The following is a 20,588-nucleotide window of genomic DNA, read 5'->3' on the forward strand; positions in this document are numbered from 1 at the left end:
TTCGGATCTCATGGCTTCCCTTGTCATGCGTGCCCTGAAGCCTTTTTTTCGCGAGGGTGCGCGCGGCCCTGTTAACAGAACTGAATTATGACAGGAATTCTTTGCATCAAGCAGGTAAGGCAGAAATGTTGGCAAAAGCATCTCGAGCTAGGACCGACGTTGTCTGCACGATTGTCTGATGGCTGAAGGTAAGTTATCCTTCGTCTATAGTAGGACTCTATACATAAGAGAAAATGTATTTCCTTCAGGCTCATCAGCACTACGATGAGTTACTAAAAATTCGATTAGCACAGTGACATGAAATGAATACGATCCTCAACCATACGGAGCTTCTGATCGATTTCCTGCTTCTTGCACAATTTGAAGCCTTCGGTTCCCCTGTTCAAAGCTCTCCCGAAAGGTATCTTGAAATCTACAGGAACTACCAGGGCGGTGTAGGGCACAGCGAAACAAAGGCAGTTTCAAGCGGTTCAAGCTCAGCTTGAAACTATGAGGATGTGACTGCGGCTGGCAGGGCAACTGCATGCACTATTACACCTCCAGTACCTCTACAAAATTTGATACATAACCCTCTAAGTAATACGACCACATTATTATGAACGCGAGACGAGTTCCTCCGCAAGGTGCGTTTTGTGGCAGCAACTAGTCAAAGTGTGTACAGAAGACTTATGTCACAGCCTGGCAGGAGCGCCTCCGCCTTATGCATTCGTGAACCGCGTCTATGGCAAAAGTCTGCGTCCCATTGCTCTTGCATGTATGTCGTCGTGTAATCTCATCAATTCTACCATGCTCATAGTCTGCATTATGAAGTTGCGGTAATGGGGTTCATATGGGCTTTAACATGGTAAGTCTTGTCAGTTTGTTGTCGACGTGGCAAATTTTAATAACCCTCTTTCTAGGGTTGTAAGTAACTGCCTCCCCGTTAATTCTTACTCTAAGCTCGTCTGCAGGTTGCATCTTTCAAAGAGCTACAAGTCGATCAAAATGGTTGGTCATCACTTCGTTTCGGTACATACGTACTCGAGCTCACTGACTTTGTGCCATAGGCGCCTATCCTAAGCTTGCACCACTGTCTTTAGTCCAAGGCGTTCTCTATTCTGTTGCTCTTGCGATAGAAATATTTGGCATTTACAGCTTATTGATTGTGAGTCGGAGTTATCGTGCGATGCAATGACGTCGTCTCGGTTCTAATATAGACCTCACAGCAACGCGCCTGGATGGTTAGGATGTACGCGTTTTTGACCGGTATTGCAGGTCTTCTTGTTGTTGCGGTCGGCTTTATGCGTTCTATCACTCATTTCACCTACAAGGTGAGCTTATTTAACTACTCATCTTTAACGTTCTGGCTGACGATGAGTAGAATGAACTCATAACTGAATGCATAAATGTTTCGGTGAATGGTGCAGTGGACACTGTTGGTGTTTTCGTACAGCTTGTTTGTGATACCTGGCTTATTCGTGACTAGGCATTCGGGATATGGGGCTCTAACCCAGACCCGATGGACCAGGCTTCGGCTACGTCTTGTAAGTTTTGAGGCACGACCCTTCCATCTGAATCTTACCTTGCTGCAGATTGTGATAGCGAGTGGAGCCACGATTCGTGGACCGAGATCGTGTCTACTATATTCGAGATCAGTGCGTATAGACACCTGTTGAGTCTACAGTAGAGCTGACAAATTTGAAGTTATTTGCCTATTGTCCACATCTGTTGCCTTTGCCTATTACCGTCAGGTAGTGGATCCCACGAGCCCTGCAAATGCCTCGAGGGCACCCTCAAACCAGGCGCGAATGGACCTTTTCCCGCCACACTATAACCGACCTTATGATCCCGAATACCAACCAGCATACGCTCCACCGCTTGGACCACCACCCTCCGACGCCAAACCACCTGATTACTCATACGCGGGCGGAGAGTATTTGGGACTTGAGAAGGATGACAAGAAGCAGGACGACCCCTTTTCAGACTATGAAGGACCTAGTGTACCCCGACCGCTACACTTTGCCGAGGATCGAGGATAGGGATGTGACGAGTGCTTGATGCATATATCCAGCTATTTGTAGGTCATTTTTGACATCTTACAGTACTAGTGTAACGTTGTATGCTTTGATTTCGATCCATTCTCCCATGTAATATCACCTGAGGGTCATTGACTATGCCTCTTGCACGACACAGCGCATTCAAAGAACTGCATGCTGGCCTTGGTCTGGATTTTGGTGGGGAGGTTCTACATGGGTGCGATAAACAAAATAGAAAAATGCATGAGGATCCATCTCTACATATTATAAGGACGGAGCGATTGGCAATATGGTGTCGACGCCATGTGCGAGCTGCACTTTGCCTGATTTGTATATGCTTACATGTGAACTGTGTATTATGCCTTTCAGCGCAAGGGCAAAAGGCAAATCCCGGATATAGGGCTCGACATTACTAAGCTTGTAAACCTTAAAATACAGCCACCCGAAGTTTCAAAACATAAGTTCTGAGTTTCTCGATAGCGGCCTAAGTTCTTCGTCAAATCGTTAGTTGAGTACAGAAAGTGTGGTATAATCAGTTCTATAGAATACATCTAGATACTTATTTTAATAAGAAATGCACATTGGGGCACGTGGATAAAGGAACAATAATTTCTAGATGTAATTTCGAGAACATGTGACACAATAAGTAATACGACACGTCAATATCAATATATGTGTCGTGTTGACGTGTCCTTAATGTCTGATATCTCTATGTTGTCCTAGCATCATACCAGATTTCACCAAACCATTAGACTTACATTAGACCATTGCATTATGTATTCTACAGCACAGAACTATGGTAACAACTCAGCTCTTATTAATATCAGAACACATATATTTGGATCAAATCACACAATGGATGACAGATCAGATTTTGTTGACATGGACCAGTCGTCTGGATATTCTTCCAGTCCAATCTCAGACTTTGCTGTGCTACCAGATAGCGAAGGACCTTCATCTTACTGGCTTCCAGATTCATCTCTCAGTCATTCTGCCTCACCAGAGATATGGAGAAATCCCCCAATCTTGGAAATCAACATTTCCGAATAACTGGCATTAAATACAACCAAGGGACTTTACCAGGTGTTCCATGCTGGTGGATTACTCACATGTGTTAGCGCTCAGCAACGATGAAGTATCCGCTGCCCTGACTGTGAGGAGTGGTGTCAAACAAGTCTCCCACCTGGAATTCCTCTGTGGGACACTGGGCATTTCAACACTCTAAGTGCCCATCGAGGCAGTAAGAACTGCCTCCAGACAATTGCTCGAAGGCGCAAAGAAGCTGGGAACGTGTCTGATGAACTGATCACATGTTCCCCATCATTTACCTCAGATCAAAGCACGTATGTTTCATTTTGGTTTCATTTCATTATTTGTCTCAGCTAATCGAACAAACCTCCCAGCAATTTGTCTGCTGCTTGTCCTGACAATTGTCCTGGGCTCCTGGTTGTCTGGCCACAAGATCTTCCTCCCTTTGTCATGTATCTCCCTTGGGAACACTATCATGATGGCTTGGATGGGCTCCCCTTCATCATCAATCTCGCCCAGCCTAGCATGCCTTATATTCGATCAAAGCATTGCTTCAGGTCTACCTTGATTGAGGATTCACCCTGCGGCGAATGTGCTGAACTCTCTGCACATGTCGACCACCTCTCCCAAACCACATGGGATCCAAAACCTCATACTAATTACAAGTATCTAGGCCTCGCAAATATGCGAGACATTGCACAAGGCCATGCCGATCAAGCACGGCAATTGAGACTGCAGGTATGTTTCCTCTCATTCCATACATGGTCCTCATTAATTCAACTCCAACTCAGGGCCTTAATGCTTCTCACGAGTATATCAGTGCTCTCACTAGGCTCGATGATTACCATTGCCTTCTCATGGCAATTTCTGAACATGACATCCCCCGCCTCCAACAAATAATCCATGTTGCCTTGGGCAATGGTGCCAGTGTCTGGGAAATCATCAACAAGTTGGAGGATGCTCTGGAAGGTGCCTACCATCCACGGGGCTATGGTGCTGATGATCTGGATATTGCTACACTAGTCTACCGACTTGGGGGCTGTCAACTTCTCTTTGCCTTAAATCAGAAGCTTAGTATCCAATCTCTGTGCACTCTTCGCACTCAAGCAGCCTTTACTACCATCTTCCCCACTATCGGCACTATTCGGGATGAACACTTCGATGCAAACATCCAGTCTGGTATTCTTAGTACCTGCACTGATATCACGTCACTTCATGGAGTTAGCATCATGATTGACGAGATGGCTATTGAAGAAATGGCAGTGCATTATAGCAAATACAACAAGATAGGTGGACTCTGTTGGAAGCACTCTAATCTCATAGATTCCGGACCAATGACTCTGCTGTTGCCATAGCACAAAAAATCCACGACAAAGAAGTGCACCTTGGGAAGGAAGTCACTGTGATCGGTGCTGTTTGTTTTCGGCGAGGACGAGCTCTACCCCATCCTAGTTGCACCCACATGCAACACCAAAGATGCAACAGACATGGAGGGTGTTCTAAAGTGTGCCTTACAGCGCTGGAAGGCAACTGGTGCAGATAAAACTGTCAGGCCGATTTGGTCACTTGCGACTGACAGTGATGCTACTTGTCATGCAGTAGGCCATAGACTTTTCATGAAGAAGCCATTATCCTCAGAGTCGCCGCTATATGGTATACTCATCAATATGCCTGGCTTGAATATGTGGACAGGGGATGATGACGTAACACTAGACTTTGATTCAAAGCATATTTTCAAATGTAAGTTTTTATTTAATGTTTATTGAGTCTTTGAGTCTGACAATTCCTTGAATTTAGGTATATGCACACTAATACGCTCTCCTTCAGGCATCACACTCAACAATGGACGGGTCATCAATGCTATGATGCTCTCTCACTACCTTGTGTGGCTGCCTGCATATGATGAAGCCAGTGTCATGAAATTCTTGCATCCCGATGATCCACAAGACGTTCCCCGAGCAGTAGAACTTATTAAAGCTATCATCAAGCTCACCGAGTGACAGCACGACTTCCTGAATAATTCCTTTTCTCCCAATATCGACAGATGTGCTGACTTGATGTCAATCGCACTCTTTAGTGATGTGATTGAGTCTTTCCTCATTCCCTTCATCAATATCAATCTTTCGCTCACAGAACAGGTCCAGTACCTCAGCCAATTTGCTCATCTATCATTCACCCTCTTCCACTCTCACCGACGCTCCTTTATGTCTTATCAACTCTACTACGACATGCACACCATGGTCAAGAATATTATGTTTTCTATAGTGAAGCAACAGGTTCTTGATCTGCGTGCTTTCTTTTTTCTTGGTGACTCCGGAGATGACCATCTAGAACTTCATTTCAGTCGCACTCGGATGATAGGTGGCCATAACTCTGGATGCTCTTTTTCACAGGTGATCGATTGTTTGGGTGCCACCAAAGATATTGATGGTGTGTTCAAGCACCATCCTGAACTAGATCCAGGCCATTGTTGTCTGAGTCTGGGCACCCAAGTTGAGGACATAGACCACATCAACCATGGCATGTGAAAAGGCAACATCATCTCTGGGCGCTGTGATCTCCCAACTGCCTGGCGCAATGGCCGGGAAATGGCTATTTTTATTCTCAGTGCTTCACAAATCAATCTCATCAACTTCTTCTTCATTGAGCTCTTCCATGATCTGGGTATTGACATGCTGCATCTCTTTGGGGAAAATAAGTACTTTGGGATTTCAGAGGCAGATGAGGAACTCCTCCCTCAGAGGTAAGTTGCATAGTGTTGTAATGGATGTAGCTCACTGCTTGTACCATAGCCCACTTGTGCCCATCGTCACTTCCCATGTTAACGTGGTATCAAATTTTTGCCCAATCCCATCTGCTGAGGCTGACTCCGAAGAAGTTGAGGAAGTCATGCTGACCTTTGAGGAAGCATTGACTGCGGAGTCCATTTCCAATGCTCCACCTACTGGGCATCTTCTGCTTCTCATTGACCCATCTGCTCCCCCATTGCCTGAAGGTCCAGGAATATGTCCTGATGACTACGTATTGTTCAAAGGCCAGTGGATTTACAAGCAGACAGTGTGCCGTCTTGCCATCAATAAGGATTTCATTTCAAAGTCTCACAATCGGCTGGAGCAGTGACCTGCACCAAACTGGTCCGGTGCATGACCATGCGGTGTTAGTGAATATTTTTCGGGAATTTTGCATGGAATGAATTTTGTGTTATTTGGCTCGAAGATGACTCAGCTAGATTCTCATGCATCTGAAGCTTCCATGAAAAATATTTCCTGCATATGTTTGTTTGCAGGAACTTCCAGGAAACTTTAAATACACGTGTTACCCGGTTTTGCTTTATGACATATGCTACATCTCTAAATAACACCAAATACAAACAAGTTTCAACACATTGTGTAAACCATGTTCTCTTACCACAGTCAACTGATCTATGACTAAGCCTGACAAATCATGTTCACCTACGTACAATTCACACGGGTATTATGATCTATGACAAATAATGCAGTATATCTAGATACGTGAGAAAATGAAAATTGAATATACCTAGGTACGCGAGAGTAAATTAGCATAGCCACGTAGATTTGTCTATATAAGGACCTCCATTTTGGCCTGAAATGCAATCAATCAGACTCTCAGAGTCACCCTTTGTTACGACTTGGATGGTATCTGTTGGCGACGCTCAAACAGAGCGTGTGTCGTCAACGGTCGAGGACATCCTTGGGCTAGCCCAAGGTTAGGGGTCGTACTTGGCGGGTCTTCGGCAAGTACGATTTGACGCCTATGTCCAAATCGGGTAGCTTATGTCACGCGGGTGTGAGACGATAAGCTATATCGGCCTAGGCTTATGACACCCGAAGGTTAATCGTAAGGATCGTCGTTAATTAGAAGGACAGAAGTCCGACTAGTTAACAGGGGCTTTGCTCGTCGACGAAGTCGATGAGTAAAGGTCGAGACTATAGGCTTATCCGCGATGAGCAGATAAGAAGATAGAATATAGACTGCTGGCGAGGCAGAAGAATCACTCTGGTGAGAGTAGGAGGTCAAGAACCAAGTAGATTCAAGTTAGGGAATATGGTACATGGTAGCGAGTTTATATAGAGGACAGGAGACATATTAGTGGATGATAACTCATACTACTGGGAGAGGCAATCGGTAAAGGGTAAGACCATAACAGGAAGGCACGTTCGGTCGAGGTAGAACGTGCTAGATAAGAAAGTGAGTCAACGATCGAAATAAGAAGTGAAACGCGCAGGGGCACGATCGTGCAGCTGCAGATCTAAGTATAAGTTGCATGTACAACTGCGCACCAAGTCAGAGATCAGAAAAGGGAAAAGGGGATGCGTCGTGCATCAGATCATAGGTTACCGTCCGGACGGTAACGGCAAATAGACTGTCCACAGGATCAGTCAGGTGGTGGAACGGAGCATGGGTATGCTTTGTCAGCGAAAGGATCTGGCCAGATGTACTGGCTTTGCTGTAGCGATAGGTAGAGAGCGAAAGGGAATGCGAGGATGACAAGGATGACCAAGGTTAGGTCGGGGTAAGGGTATGACGCGAGGGCTGATACGAGGAGGATCAGGAGAAAAATGGTAGGGGCCCAGGCGTCTAGATGTTCTTGTAACACCCTTAATAAAATTGCGAGTGAGGTTTGTGTGTGATCAGCATCAGCAACAACCACGAAGAGTTGTTCGACATTGTCAGGTACATTGATGAGACAGTAGGAGCCATTGAGCTCACTGTGCTCAACAACCTGCAAGGCCTGGCTTATTTGTTTTGAGAAATCTCTTGTTTTTCTGAGTGTTTGTGTTTGTGTGCACGTGTCTCTGTTTCTATCTCTCTATCTCTGTTTCTCTAGGATTGGGATCTATTTCACTCTAGTCTGGGATCTATTTCTTTTATTTCTGTTTCTTTAAGATTGGGATCTATTTCATTTTGTCTGGGATCTATTTCTTTTAGTTTGGGATCTATTTCCTTATCTCTGTTTCACTAGTCTGGGTTCTGTTTCACTCTATCTGTTTCACTCTCTCTACCCATTGAAGGCTAACAGTCTGAGTGCTCGTTTATTGTTGTGTCACTAACGTGTTATAGATTTTAGCGAATATATACTGAGTGTTTGTTTCTTGCTGCTGATACTAACATACTTTTGATTGTAGCAAATACATTTGAGCCTTACCTTTGAATTCTTTGTGTTGTCTCTACGTCCGCTAAAGGCTCAGAGTAGCTTAGTGGGGAGACTTCAGGAGTTGATTATTGTCCGCTTGACCTCACACATCTGAGTAGTATACTGAGCCAGGATTGTTATTTGTCAGATAGGCTTTAGCTATTGAATAGGGGACTTGGTACTGAAATCCAAGGACATCCATTTCTGATTCTGTTTAATACTCATTGTGAGTTCCTTGGCAGCAGATTCAATATTAGGCTAAGAGTTCTACGGAAGCTTTTGACAAGTCTTGACCTTTGATCCTACCTGTTTGCACTGTGGGAGTGACCAATACAGCTTCGCACGACCGTTTCATAGTAAGTTTAGAATATAGCACCATTGATTGTGCCTAGTCTTAGTTCTCATTTCTGTTTAGCACCAGTGATTGTGCTTAGTCTTGGTTCTTTTTTTCTGTTTCTTTGTTTCTTTTGGTCAACACCATACCGCTGGGTTGACTAGTGTTTCTAGACTGATATCATAGAGTACCTTTGTCTGACCGTAGCTTGGATATACTGACAGGCCACCAATGAACAACCATGTTATCAGTCATTGGTATTTGTCTGAATCACTGACCATGGAGATATTGTTATGACTTGGATAGTATCTGTTGGCGACACTCAAACAGAGCGTGTGTCGTCAATGGTCAAGGAACGTCCTTGGGCTAGCCCAAAGTTAGGGGTCTTACTTGGCGAGGCTTCGGCAAGTAAGATTTAATGCCTATGTCCAAATTGGGTAGCTTATGTCAAGCGGGGCTCGATGATAAGCATATCTGCCAAGGCTTATGACACCCAAAGGTTAATTGTAAGATCTGCATTAATAGAAGGACAGAAGTCCGACTAGTTAACAGGGGCTTTGCTCGTTGATGAAGTCGATGAGTAAAGATCGAGACTAGAGACTTATCTGCGATGAGCAGATAAGAAAGTAGAATATAGACTGCTGGCTAGGCAGAAGGGATCACTCTTGTTAGGAGTAGAGGTCAAGAACCAAGTAGATTCAAGTTAAGGAACTAGATACATGGTAGCGAGTTTATATAGAGGAGAAGACACATATTAGTGGATGATAACTCATACTACTGGAAAGGGAACTGGTCAAAGGGTAACACTAGAAAAGGAAGGCATGTTTGAGGTGAGTCATAGGTGAACTGGAACGTGCAAATGAAAATGAGTCAAAGAATAGAAACAGGAAGTGAACCGCGCAGGGGCACGATCGTGTAACTGTGGAGCTAAGTATAAGTACAAATGTGTGACTGTGCACCGAGTCATAGATCAAGAAAGGAACCAGGGTAAAGGGAATGCAGCGTGCATTGTATCATAGGTTACCGTCCGGATGGTAAGGGTAAAGGGGACTGTCCACAGGATCAGTCAATGGGTGGGATGGAGCATGGGTATGCTTCGTCAGAGAAAGAGTCCGGCCAGATGTACTGGCTCTGCTGGAGCGACAGGTAGAGGGCAAAGGGGAACACGAGGATGACAAGGATAATGAGAGCAAGGTCAGGGTAAGGGTGTGATGCAAGGGCAGAGACAAGGAGGATAAGGAGAAAAATGGTAGGGGCACAAGCGTCTAGATGTTCTTGTAACAGATATTTGATTTTGTAGGTGTTCATCTATAGATCATCTATCTAAGAAGACAGTGGGTTTGTGCAGGTTACACCAAGGTCAACAAGTGAATTGACATGTCTGCTGGCTGCATAACAGACCAACACTCATTCCTAGTTGGCGACATCTTCCTTACAATTCTTCGTTCAGGTCTTACACTTTCTATCAAAATCTTGTGGTCGACACTCATTACATCACTCAATATTTCTCGTGCATCAATGAACATTGGCATCATGAAGGCCTCACAGTCAACAGAACACATTGTGGTCATCAGTGTGCCCGGTTCACTAGTTGAACCTGTTAATCTGGAGCCGATGTTCATCCGGTTTTGGGATGACATCAATCCTAACCAGTTCCAGGAGATCAAGGGCAGGCAAAGCACTTGGCAAGTACATCAATATACACTTCAAGCTGCTTGTGACATTTGATGGGTGAAGGCTGTTGAAACCAAAGTCCCCCTCAAATCCATTGTGCAAGTTTCACCTTCAGACATTGATATGTTTCCTTACCGATCAAATGATGGTACCTATTTGATCACATCAGTTGAAACATGTGTCGCTAATGACTCTTATCAGGTACACTAGCTATCATCTCGACCAAAGCAGGCCATCTTCTATCTGCATCCAAAAGCAAACATATCACTACTTGCCCCCTCTGCCACATGAAAGTCACCAATATCCATGCCCATGTTGGCCAGCATATCTTGCGCACGTCCATGAACACACCCAAGAAGATTAGTCCGAAAGAACCAGTATGTTTTTGTTTCAAATGCTACTCTACACAATTAATTAATTTGAATAAGGTTGGTGATGCTCTTCCATGCAGATTCTGCAGCCGTTCTGGACTTCCTGAATGTGCTATCACCATCAAGGTTCCTACGAGCAGCACCCCAGAATGGGAAATGAAGTGCGCCTACCGACACACATTCAAATATGGATTTGTGGACCACAGATTGAAGAACAATCCCTGCTGGAACATACCCTTGAAGTGCGGTCTGTGCCATCCAACCCTCCCTCCTGAACCTGAGAAAAATTCACACAAGTTGCCAGTTGCTTTTGTCCAAAGTGTCTGGCGCTACAATATGACCACCCATGTTCTCAGTGAGCACAAAGAGTACACCATTCCTGGATGCAGAGAGGCCAGTGCTCCTTTGCCTGAGAGTGTCTGGAAGTCTATGGAGTTGAGTGAGCTCAAACAGGCCTCTGCTAGCATCCCGACAGAGTGCAGGCAACCTTTGCATAAGGGGAAGGAGAATGTGCCAGCTTCAGGTTCTCACTCCCTCAAATGCTCAGCAACAGCATCTGCAGGACCCACAACATCCAAATGTGCTCGCCCTGCTATCCACCCTCTTCAGACTGCACATACTTTACTTGTATGATCATTCTATCAATTGTTTTCCCTTCATTATCATGTTTTGATTCGCTGAGCTGCTTTTGATCTGTTGATATCCTTCATACTAGTGCCTTCATTATGCTTTCTATGCTTTGAATTCATATACTCATAGTCTACAAAGTGTACTTGCAACTGCGATATCACATTTCGTCAATGTTGTGCTCTCACTTCAATCACTTGCATTTGACAATGTTCTTCGTATTATTTGGCCTTTGAAAGTCAGGAGTAATTACTATATACGGTCTAATTAGCATGACCATAACACTGTAACGGTGGTGGTGGTGGCATGGGAAGTTTGTCCAGGTTGATATCAGATATTTGAATTTCCCCTACCTCTTGTGTTCACTATGCCTTTGAAACAGTGCACTCAAAGCATGATTGATCAATTGCTATGTATAAGTAAAGGCATGTCTTCCAGTTCCAGAGGGAGCATTATGCAAATAAATTCAAACTCAAAAAACTACAAACTGTCAATATACAATACTGGTCATCGTACATTTGTTGTACATATATGAAAATATGGAAACATTGCCAAGAGATAAAGGAAACAATAGAAATTGTGCCTACATGAAATGAGCAGTCCAACATCTGTCAAGTATATATCGATAAAGGAAAGATATGTCCATAAGTCACAGATGGTCCATGATCTGCCAAGTAGATACCGGTAAGAGAAATACAAAGACAAAAGAGATACATCGAGCCATTTACATGATGGCAAAGATAAGAGAAGAAACTTGGGATAGATGGATGGGAGCTGCGGGTGTGGCCTTCAACTTCAGATCGTGAGAGACAGGAAGGAGGCCGTCATGTTGTTGCAGTTGTGTCGGAATTCGGTCATAGGGGACATCTGACATCGAAGACTACAGAGATATCCAGGCAGTGCGAAGAGATGATTTGTGCACGGCCAGCAGTGGCCTTCAACCTCACGGGCATTGAAGCTCCAAGTCATAGAGGACAGCGAGGGAGGCCATTGCAGGTCTTCAGTATTTGGTCGTAAGGGACCTGAGGAGTAGCATTGTGCATAGTAAAGATGTCAGTCTTGAATGATGACAATCGAGTTTCCTGGGTTGGGCATCTTCTGGTGCAGAGGTGGTGAGGCAGGCAACAGCACAGAGGTGAGTCCAAGCTGGGACATGGCAGTTGCCCAGCCGTCAATGAGAGTGGTTTGGTCGGCGAGGATATCATTGTGCAATTGTTCAAGGTGATCTACTTTAGGTCAACAAACAAAGCAGACATTACCAAAAATCACTCACGGATTATAGCAGCGTATTCTACCTGTTGCTTGGCGTAAGTGCATTCAATGCTGCCACAGACAGCAACCACGTGTGTGGATCTAGACACTTGCTAACAAAACAATGAGTGTGGTACTTTGTTTCACAAAGAATGTCCATACCTTGTGTCTGCCTGGGCAGAAATCCCAATGCCGTTTTGTATCCAGGGGTTTCAGCTGAGGCGAGACAATCTGAGGCATAATGCTGCCAAGAGAAAGTGTTGTGGTTATTTGAGTTGAAGCATCCACAAGAGGCAAAATGTTGGTGGTCGTCAGGGGCCCGTCCTGTAGGATGATTGGCTGGAGCTTCATCCACTGAGGGGGTCCACTGGAACAGTCATTGTCATCCTATAAAGATTCAAACATTAAGCGACAAAGCTGAGGTGACTGTACAACAACTTCATACCTGGGGACAAGTGCTTTGCTAAAGGTCCCCGTCAGAGAGATCCCTCACGAAATCATTATTGTGGTCAACAAGAGTGGTGTCAGAATTGATTGAAAGGCACTTTTCGTTCTGAATAGGCGATGGCAGCAGTAAAGTTGGCATGCATAGTGTTGATGTAGACAGCAAAGTGCAGCAGTTGGAGTCATTTGCAATTGGGTTCGGTGGAATTAATAGGCATGGTGGAGTGCTATAAGATTCAGTTGTGATAGGATTTGATGAAATTGAGTCTGATGCAGTAGAGAAATCAGATACTTTGTTGCAGATGAGAGGTGCATTGAGCTCAGCCAAATTGTGCTTTGGAGGGGATTGAGCTTCTTTACTGAGGAGTATCCCAGCGGTCCTGTGGGAAGCTAGAACTAGGGCCACGATAGAGATACATAGCTCGGATATGACAAGGCCAGCAGTTACGTTCTCTGCTTCTTTGATGGCCTTGGTCATGTGATCCACCATAGTATGTTTGAAAAAGAAGGCTCCAAGGCACCCAGCAACAGTGACATGGGCAGCACCATCAAAGATAATGGAAATCATATTGTAAGGCGAGTTGAAGTTGAGAATAAGTCATGAAGAAAGTAATGCACGTAAATCAAGGACTGGAAATGGGAGGTATAGCTCACGGGCACACTGTTCTTATACTCTGCCTTGTGGTTAAATAAGCACTGCCACAAAATAAACAAGCTCAATCGTGACAAGTCCAGTCATGTGGATGCAAAATCAGTTTGTGTCAGCAGCACCCAACACTTACAATGGAATGGCCTGAACATCAGAATGAGATGATGATGGTTAAAAACTGTCATGTCTAACCAGAGATGAGCTTCAGTCATCGGTCTCCTCGCTGAAAGGTGTTGTAGTACATTCGGCTTTGAAATTATATCAGACATACACTTTTGAATCCTATTTATTATTTTCTTGGCCCGCCAATCAGTGGACAATACATCCTGTGTACTTCTGTGTGCTAGAATTGTTAAGCTCTACAACCAGACCATCAGTCATTTCATCCTCCGAGTCATTAGCATGGACTAACTCTAGAGATACTACCAGACATTCAAGAATAATTATGAGTCAATCAAAAATCAATCACGTATCAGCACCTGTCATATCATAATTGGGGTGAGCACGTTGGTAAAAGAACCAATATGAACCTCACTTGATCTCTCGGTGGTCAATCAATTCCATGGTATATGGCATTCCAAAACACCTGCAATGATAATCTTTTGAATGCAAGGCTCACGTAGCACCTGTGGTTGCAATGATGCACTTGGGAGGTGAATGGTGAATGAGAGAATTGAAATCATATGGACAGGGAGTATGGAAGCAGAGTAGAGAGCAGGGCGCTCCTCCACGACATAATTTTAAACACCAGAAGGGAGAACTTTGGCTGTATATGGTGCACAAGCAAGGAGTCGGCAGGATGCAGGGGTGATGTTGCAACAGTGAGTTATGATAATATATATGTATGCCTATGTTTGAAAGACTGACATGATGTTGATGTGCTGGAGTAGCTGCTCGACATGAAAGACAACAGTATGGATGCACATGTAGGACAGATAGTCAGATTCAAGTGCTAGAAAGCACTACCTGTTGTTTGGATGCGATGGAATACATCCTGGAAGTCAGACACACATATGCACTGAGGCACTGTCAGCAGGTGTGATAATAGCCAGGTGCCTTCTTGCTGTGACAGCAATGTAATGTATCCTGGTTGATGATGTTGATGAGAAAGACACCCAAAATCCCTCTAAAGTCCACTTCAACCATGCTCAACACTATCCACCTCCAGTAAATGTTGAAGCTCATTTCAATTACCACACCCCCTGCGAGAGTTTAAAGGCCATGGAGACAGCATAAGGGAAGTCGCAGTGTTTCCTGATAAATGACGGATGATTACAGACTCTGACAAGACACTTCATCTATGGGACTTGAACACAGGTAATGTGTTGAACAAGATGGAGGGGCATAGCAGAGTGGTGGTGGGATTAGCAGTATCACGAGATGGGCAATTGATAGCAAGCAGTGATCTCAAGGGAGAGGTCATCGTCTGGCATGGAGAAACTGGAGTCTGAAGAGTTACTCACCAAAATCGGAGCCCACTTCAGTTATATCTCTTTGCTGGATTTTTCTCCTGATGGAACAGTACTAGCCACTGGTTCACAGCACATGCAATGAAACCACAAGGCTTTGGAACACCAAAACTTGGGAGCGACAAGGAGAAGTTAATAATACTGTGATGTCCGGCAGTAAGTAATTACGTGAATCTGGTCCAATTGATTGCAATGCACATTGAACTTGTCAATGAAAATTAATGTTATGTAGCCTTGCAGGGAATAATCAGAGATGGTGCAATAATACTGTCACTACGATGACGACATTGAACTGAGTAATCAATCATAAGACTCCATGTCATCCGACTCCTCTGCTTTGGAAGCACCAGGCATCATGAGGCATGAGATTGTTATGCCAGCTGTCCGACGTGGCACTGCAGAAGAAAGTCAGCACATTTCTCAAACAAGGATGAGTGAAGGGGAAGGGAAATGGGGTACCTTATTATCAATGTTGATCTAGCAACTTGGAGAGGAAAATGAATTGGAGTTGTAGCTTTAGATAAAGTAGGGTGTAGGCATAGTACAGATGGAATTTTTGACCTATGTGGCTGCGGAGTAGATTCTTCATCAATCTCAGGAACAGGTTTCAAAGGTGTATCGCTGACGTCCACATCTGCATCATGATCGTTGCCTTTGAGATTCTGCGACTGCCTGGCATGAGTTTTTGTTTTCGAAGACGATGTGTATTGGCCAATGTCATTGGCACTATGAGCTGTATGCTTGGTTGACTGTCTGACTCGCGGCTGTTCATATTCATCCATAATCTCTACGGTGCTGTCATCAGAAGCCTGCATGTTGGAAGAATGAGACTTGGCAGAAGGCATGTGGTATATCATCCTAGTGCCCATTCTAGAACGTGTAGATCACTGGCTCATACAATGTATGCTCAAGTGCTGTGGTGCTGGTATTCTTCAAAGTCCAACAAAAATGAAAACATGTACAAGCAACACATTTTGCAGAAACCCCTCCTAGGCTAACCACCCGTATTCAGTGCTGCAGCTGCTGTCCCACAAAGTAAGGTGCTGCTACAGCTTAGAAAGGTTTTACTACAATGATATTGACTCGAATACATTTACGGGCACTCTCTTTGCTCAAGAATATAAGGTCTATGACAGCTCCTGCTGTCCCCTAAGTTTAAGTGCTGTTACAACTAGAGCAAAGGGAGGCTAGTAGCCATATAATGACCGCTCCAAAAGGCAATTATTATTCACTTGCAGCCTCCTGCCTTCTGTTGGCTTTTAATGACCTTCTTGACAATCTTTGCCTCCTCTACAAGGAATGCTCATAGAATGCTATTCACAGTTTAGATAAAGGAAGATGAGGTAATGAAGGGATGCACCGCGACTTGACACAGTCTCCGCATCGCAAGCCACCATAGGCCCTGCACACAGTCTTTTGGCGCTTTGAAATTGTTGCATATTGGCGGGGACAGAGAGCAGGGACCTAGAACCACATACAATGAATCAAAGTCAAATTCCATCCAACAGCTTATTCAAAAGAGACATACACCAGGAAGACCAATACCGCAATCACCGCATTTTGGCTGAGTAGCGAGTTTCTTGAGGTGGTGGTATACAAGTTTTCCACCTGGGGTCTTTACAATGCATCTGCGGCTTGAGGTGGTGTTGTAGGGTTGACATTTTCAGAGGGTGACACGTTGAGCCATTTGGGGAGCTGTTGATAGGGTTTTGTTAGCAAATGTTGTCAAGGCTTTCTTTTCCGATTTTGTTGGCTCCTTCCTCATGGACTCACATTATTTGAGCCTGTGTTAGTATTAGCCTCATTTTGTGGTTAGATAGCAATGAGATGCACCTTGAAGAGAGGTCTTGAGGTCATTTGGGCCGCTTCAATACACCAATTCTGTTAAGATCATGCTCAAGGGTTTAATCCAAAGGGCTTGGCTTCAGCTCGTGCGCTGCGCCCCTTACCCAAGTACATGCCCCTAACTTCCGAAGGCTAATGGACGATGTCCGGAAGTATTGGATGATGTCCGGATTCCTGATTGTCCGATGCACAGGAATTCCGGCGGACATTTGGGAACAGGTGATAAGACTAATCCGGATGATGTCCAAACTAGAAAGAAAACAGTGGAGGACTACCAAAGGTAGAGGCAGAGGTGATAAGTCTATCAGGATAGACCCTAAGACTAGTGGAGGTCGATGAGAGAATAACTCAAGTCAGACGGAGGGGAGAATGAGCAGAGTCTAAGATAATATTCGAACTAAAGATGTACATAGATTCTACAGGGTTTATATACTATGGAGGACTTAACAGAGGACAAGCCAGCACGGTCCGAAGCTATGCAAGGCTGTGGACGGAGGGTATAGAAAAGTCAAATGCTAGTAAAGGGATTAGGCACGGAAGTTAGACATGGGTTGGATCCAGACATAGATAGAAGTCAGCTGGATCCGGATATCCAGAAATGAAGTGTGTGATACGCCCGGGTCCGGAACACGGGATATGACAGTATCCCCCTTTAGGGCCGAGCCCACAAGGCTTCTGATTTGGAAGTCTGGTCCAGAGTTGTATGAATGCGAGATGATGGGCGGAGCTCGTAAAAATAGCACTGAGCATATAAGTAGGCCGGGGTGCCCATGAGACGATTAAAAACTTTCCCCCTCACTCCTATTACTGCTTGATATGTCTAACTCCACTTCCAGCAACAAGAAGTCCGCCTGGCAACTCCTCGAAGAGAGGCAGGTGGAAATGGTAGCCAAAATTGCGTGGCTCGAGGTGGACACCCGGAGAGAGGCGGAGGAAAAAGAGTGCAAGCACCAGGAGGCGGAAGAGGAACGGAAACGCATGGAGGAACAGAAGCAGAAGGATATTGAGGAGACTCGGAAAAGGTTGGCTGAGTGGGAGCGGAAGCGCCTGATGAAGGCTAGGGCAGATAATGCGTCAGAAGTGAGTCGGATGAGTTGTTTTTATGTTTTCTGGAGGTTCATAGAGTTGTAGTTGTCTGGTCTGGCAGATCCGGAGGTCGCATGTGAGATGTGTTACAAGAACATCTTGATGCTTGGGCCCCTACTATTTTTCTCCTGATCCTTCTCGTATCAGCCCTCGCATCACACCCTTACCCCAACCTTACTCTCGTCATACTGGTCATCCTCGCATTCCCCTTTGCCCTCTACCTGTCATTGCAGCAAAGCCAGTACATCTGGCCAGATCCTTTTGCTGACAAAGCATACCCATGCTCCATTCCACCACCTGACTGATCCTGTGGACAGTCCCTTTGCCCAAACCATCCAGACAGTAACCTATGATATGACGCATGCTGTGTCCCTCTGCCCAGTTCCCTTTTTCAATCTATGACTTGATGCACAGTCGCGCATGTATACTTATACTTAGCTCTGCAGTTGCACGATCGTGCCCCTGCGCGTTTCACTTCTTATTTTGATCGTTGACTCACTTTCTTATCAGCACGTTCATGTTCACTCGTGTCTCACCTCGAACGTGCTTTCCTCTTATAGTCTTACCCTTTACCGATTGCCTCTCTTGGTAGTACGAGTTATCACCCACTAATATGCTTCCTATCCTCTATATAAACTCGCTACCATGTAACATATTCCTTAACTTGAATCTACTTGGTTCTTGACCTCCTACTCTCACTAGAGTGATCCCTTCTGCCTAGCCAGCAGTCTATATTCTATCTTCTTATCTGATCTTCGCGGATAAGTCCTTAGTCTTGATCTTTACTCATCGACTTTGTCGATGAGCAAAGCCCCCCTGTTAACTAGTTGGACTTCTGTCCTTCTAATTAACGACGATCTTACGATTAACCTTCGGGTGTCATAAGCCTTGGCAGATACTGCTTATTGTCTAGCATCCGCTTGACATAAGCTACCCGATTTGGACATAGGCGTCAAATCTTACTTGCCGAAGCCTTGCCAAGTAAGACCCCTAACCTTGGGCTAGCCCAAGGACGTCCTCGATCATTGACGACACACGCTCTGTTTGAGTGTCACCAACAGATACCATCCAAGTCGTAACAAGATGTGCGTCACCAGGCGCAAGACTTGCACCTGGGCAGTAGTGTCCAAGATGCCTAGGGTGAGTGATTGTTTTGTCCGGATCCGGATGATTGCTAATGATACCGGAAGATCCAGACTTGTGACCAGTGTGGCGCATCAAAGGAGAAGTGTGTCGGCGGAAACCCACCTGTCAAGGCGCCGGCCGGCAAAGGCAAAGGCAAGAAGCGCACATGTCCGGAGGGATCTCTGAGCCCCAAGGGCAAAGGAAAGAGATGTCAGCCGAGTCCGGAGTACATTGACAACAACGTGGAGATAGTCTCCAGTCCCCGGATGGTCATTGGGGAGGAGCAGGATTGGGCAGAGTATGATGACCAGGCCTGGGTTGCGGCCGCCAACAACATAGTGGTGGAATTGGCCCGGACCAATGGGCTGCTGGAGAGGGGTATTGGAGTGGCGGAGGGAAGTAGGGCTGCAATGGACTGGGTGAGTGAAAACATAAACATGCTCTGGTTCATGGAGGAGCAGAGGAAATTCCAGACCCTCTTCTTGGAGGGTCTGAGGAATGGATTCTGGATGAATGTGGAGGAATCTCCGGAGGAGGAAGTTGCTGAGGGGGCGGAAAAGGAAGCCGGCAGATCCGGCGGAGATATGGAGATGGATTCTTAGGTAGTCGGATCCGATGTCCAGATGTCGGACGCCTAAATAATGTACATATATGCACATCCTTTCCTTACTCTTTGTTAGAAGTTGGTCCCGGCTTATCCGGATATGCGGAGTGGAAATCCGATAGAAGTTCCGGCACATTTCCAAGTTTGGTTGCGAGTATCCAGGAAGTTTCTTCGTCTGTCCCCTCATATTAAGTATAATAGTTGGCAGTGACGTCTCTGGCGGTCAATTTTAGAGTCCAGAATTTCGGAGATTTCAGATTCCGGTTCTCCATTGACTAAGACTGGAGGCGGAGGCAGTTGGATGCGATTAGGAATGGTGTTCGGAGTTGCGGGTTCTAACTGGGAGACATGGAATACAGGATGTATGGATTGCATTGCGTCCAGAAGATGGATGGTGAAGGAATGGGTGCCGGGACGAGCGATGATGTCGAATGGACCAAGATTCTTTTCCGAGAGCTTTTTCGATGGTCGGGTCGAGCAGAAATATTTTGCTTTGACAGATACCTGATCTCCGACTTTGAAGTCTGGAGCGGGTTTCCGTCTAGCGTCCGCAGGTCCCTGATGTCGCTCTTGGGCATGCGACATTTCCTCTCAGAGGAATTGGTGGAGTTCATCTAAATCTATTGCATAATCCCGAGCACAGGCGGATGAGAGATCACGCTCCAGATGTATGGAAATGTTTGGGTGATAACCCTTATTGGCAATGTAGCGATGGTCGTGGTGTTGGGCTCAAAACCACGTATTTCCATACTCACATCAACACCTGAAACATATGCGCACATGTCCGATGCACTTTCGCACATGTCCGAGCCACTCCATATCGGATCTGGCGCATCGGACCTTCGGACATTGCATCGGCCGATCGCACTTTGCGCGCACTTGTCCATCCCGTGTCCTGTCCATCCGAACT

At 45.4% G+C, this 20,588-nt stretch overlaps 7 protein-coding genes across 7 annotated transcripts; 5 read left to right on the plus strand and 2 right to left on the minus strand.

Moving 5' to 3' along the window:
* The first annotated feature begins 492 nt into the window (after window positions 1-492).
* EDB93DRAFT_1115920 (uncharacterized protein) lies at window positions 493-2,364 on the plus strand. The gene is given in 11 exon segments (XM_041448310.1): window positions 493-623; window positions 686-754; window positions 811-845; window positions 858-860; window positions 951-987; window positions 1,047-1,144; window positions 1,206-1,310; window positions 1,361-1,414; window positions 1,466-1,523; window positions 1,572-1,634; window positions 1,684-2,364. The coding sequence occupies 11 exon segments, from the start codon at window positions 596-598 to the stop codon at window positions 2,016-2,018; spliced, it is 885 nt and encodes a 294-aa protein (XP_041313212.1). The 5' UTR covers window positions 493-595; the 3' UTR covers window positions 2,019-2,364.
* A 1,537-nt stretch (window positions 2,365-3,901) lies between these two features.
* On the plus strand, window positions 3,902-5,572 carry EDB93DRAFT_1237586 (uncharacterized protein; the record flags this gene model as incomplete). Its single annotated transcript, XM_041451434.1, is given in 6 exon segments — window positions 3,902-4,334; window positions 4,400-4,577; window positions 4,597-4,784; window positions 4,842-5,005; window positions 5,048-5,320; window positions 5,438-5,572. The coding sequence occupies 6 exon segments, from the start codon at window positions 3,902-3,904 to the stop codon at window positions 5,570-5,572; spliced, it is 1,371 nt and encodes a 456-aa protein (XP_041313213.1).
* Window positions 5,573-5,632: 60 nt separating this feature from the next.
* On the plus strand, window positions 5,633-6,164 carry EDB93DRAFT_1245272 (uncharacterized protein; the record flags this gene model as incomplete). Its single annotated transcript, XM_041452299.1, has 2 exons — window positions 5,633-5,787; window positions 5,837-6,164. 2 exons carry the CDS (start codon window positions 5,633-5,635, stop codon window positions 6,162-6,164), a joined length of 483 nt encoding a protein of 160 aa, XP_041313214.1.
* A 3,887-nt stretch (window positions 6,165-10,051) lies between these two features.
* EDB93DRAFT_1099835 (uncharacterized protein) lies at window positions 10,052-11,211 on the plus strand (the record flags this gene model as incomplete). Its single annotated transcript, XM_041446949.1, has 4 exons — window positions 10,052-10,222; window positions 10,271-10,355; window positions 10,409-10,584; window positions 10,636-11,211. 4 exons carry the CDS (start codon window positions 10,052-10,054, stop codon window positions 11,209-11,211), a joined length of 1,008 nt encoding a protein of 335 aa, XP_041313215.1.
* Window positions 11,212-12,258: 1,047 nt separating this feature from the next.
* On the minus strand, window positions 12,259-13,468 carry EDB93DRAFT_1245274 (uncharacterized protein; the record flags this gene model as incomplete). The annotated part of the gene is made up of 5 exons (XM_041452300.1): window positions 12,259-12,431; window positions 12,479-12,569; window positions 12,619-12,843; window positions 12,902-12,919; window positions 12,950-13,468. 5 exons carry the CDS (start codon window positions 13,466-13,468, stop codon window positions 12,259-12,261), a joined length of 1,026 nt encoding a protein of 341 aa, XP_041313216.1.
* Window positions 13,469-16,246: 2,778 nt separating this feature from the next.
* On the minus strand, window positions 16,247-17,072 carry EDB93DRAFT_1099837 (uncharacterized protein; the record flags this gene model as incomplete). The annotated part of the gene is made up of 6 exons (XM_041446950.1): window positions 16,247-16,308; window positions 16,379-16,482; window positions 16,547-16,597; window positions 16,640-16,713; window positions 16,792-16,802; window positions 16,976-17,072. 6 exons carry the CDS (start codon window positions 17,070-17,072, stop codon window positions 16,247-16,249), a joined length of 399 nt encoding a protein of 132 aa, XP_041313217.1.
* A 607-nt stretch (window positions 17,073-17,679) lies between these two features.
* Window positions 17,680-18,254, plus strand: EDB93DRAFT_1245275 (uncharacterized protein; the record flags this gene model as incomplete). Its single annotated transcript, XM_041452301.1, has 3 exons — window positions 17,680-17,943; window positions 17,995-18,025; window positions 18,097-18,254. The coding sequence occupies 3 exons, from the start codon at window positions 17,680-17,682 to the stop codon at window positions 18,252-18,254; spliced, it is 453 nt and encodes a 150-aa protein (XP_041313218.1).
* Between the last annotated feature and the right edge of the window lie 2,334 nt (window positions 18,255-20,588).

This window comes from Suillus bovinus, assembly GCF_016758785.1.
Source record: "Suillus bovinus strain UH-Sbo-P2 chromosome Unknown EDB93scaffold_2, whole genome shotgun sequence".
In the NCBI taxonomy this organism is placed as follows: domain Eukaryota; kingdom Fungi; phylum Basidiomycota; class Agaricomycetes; order Boletales; family Suillaceae; genus Suillus; species Suillus bovinus.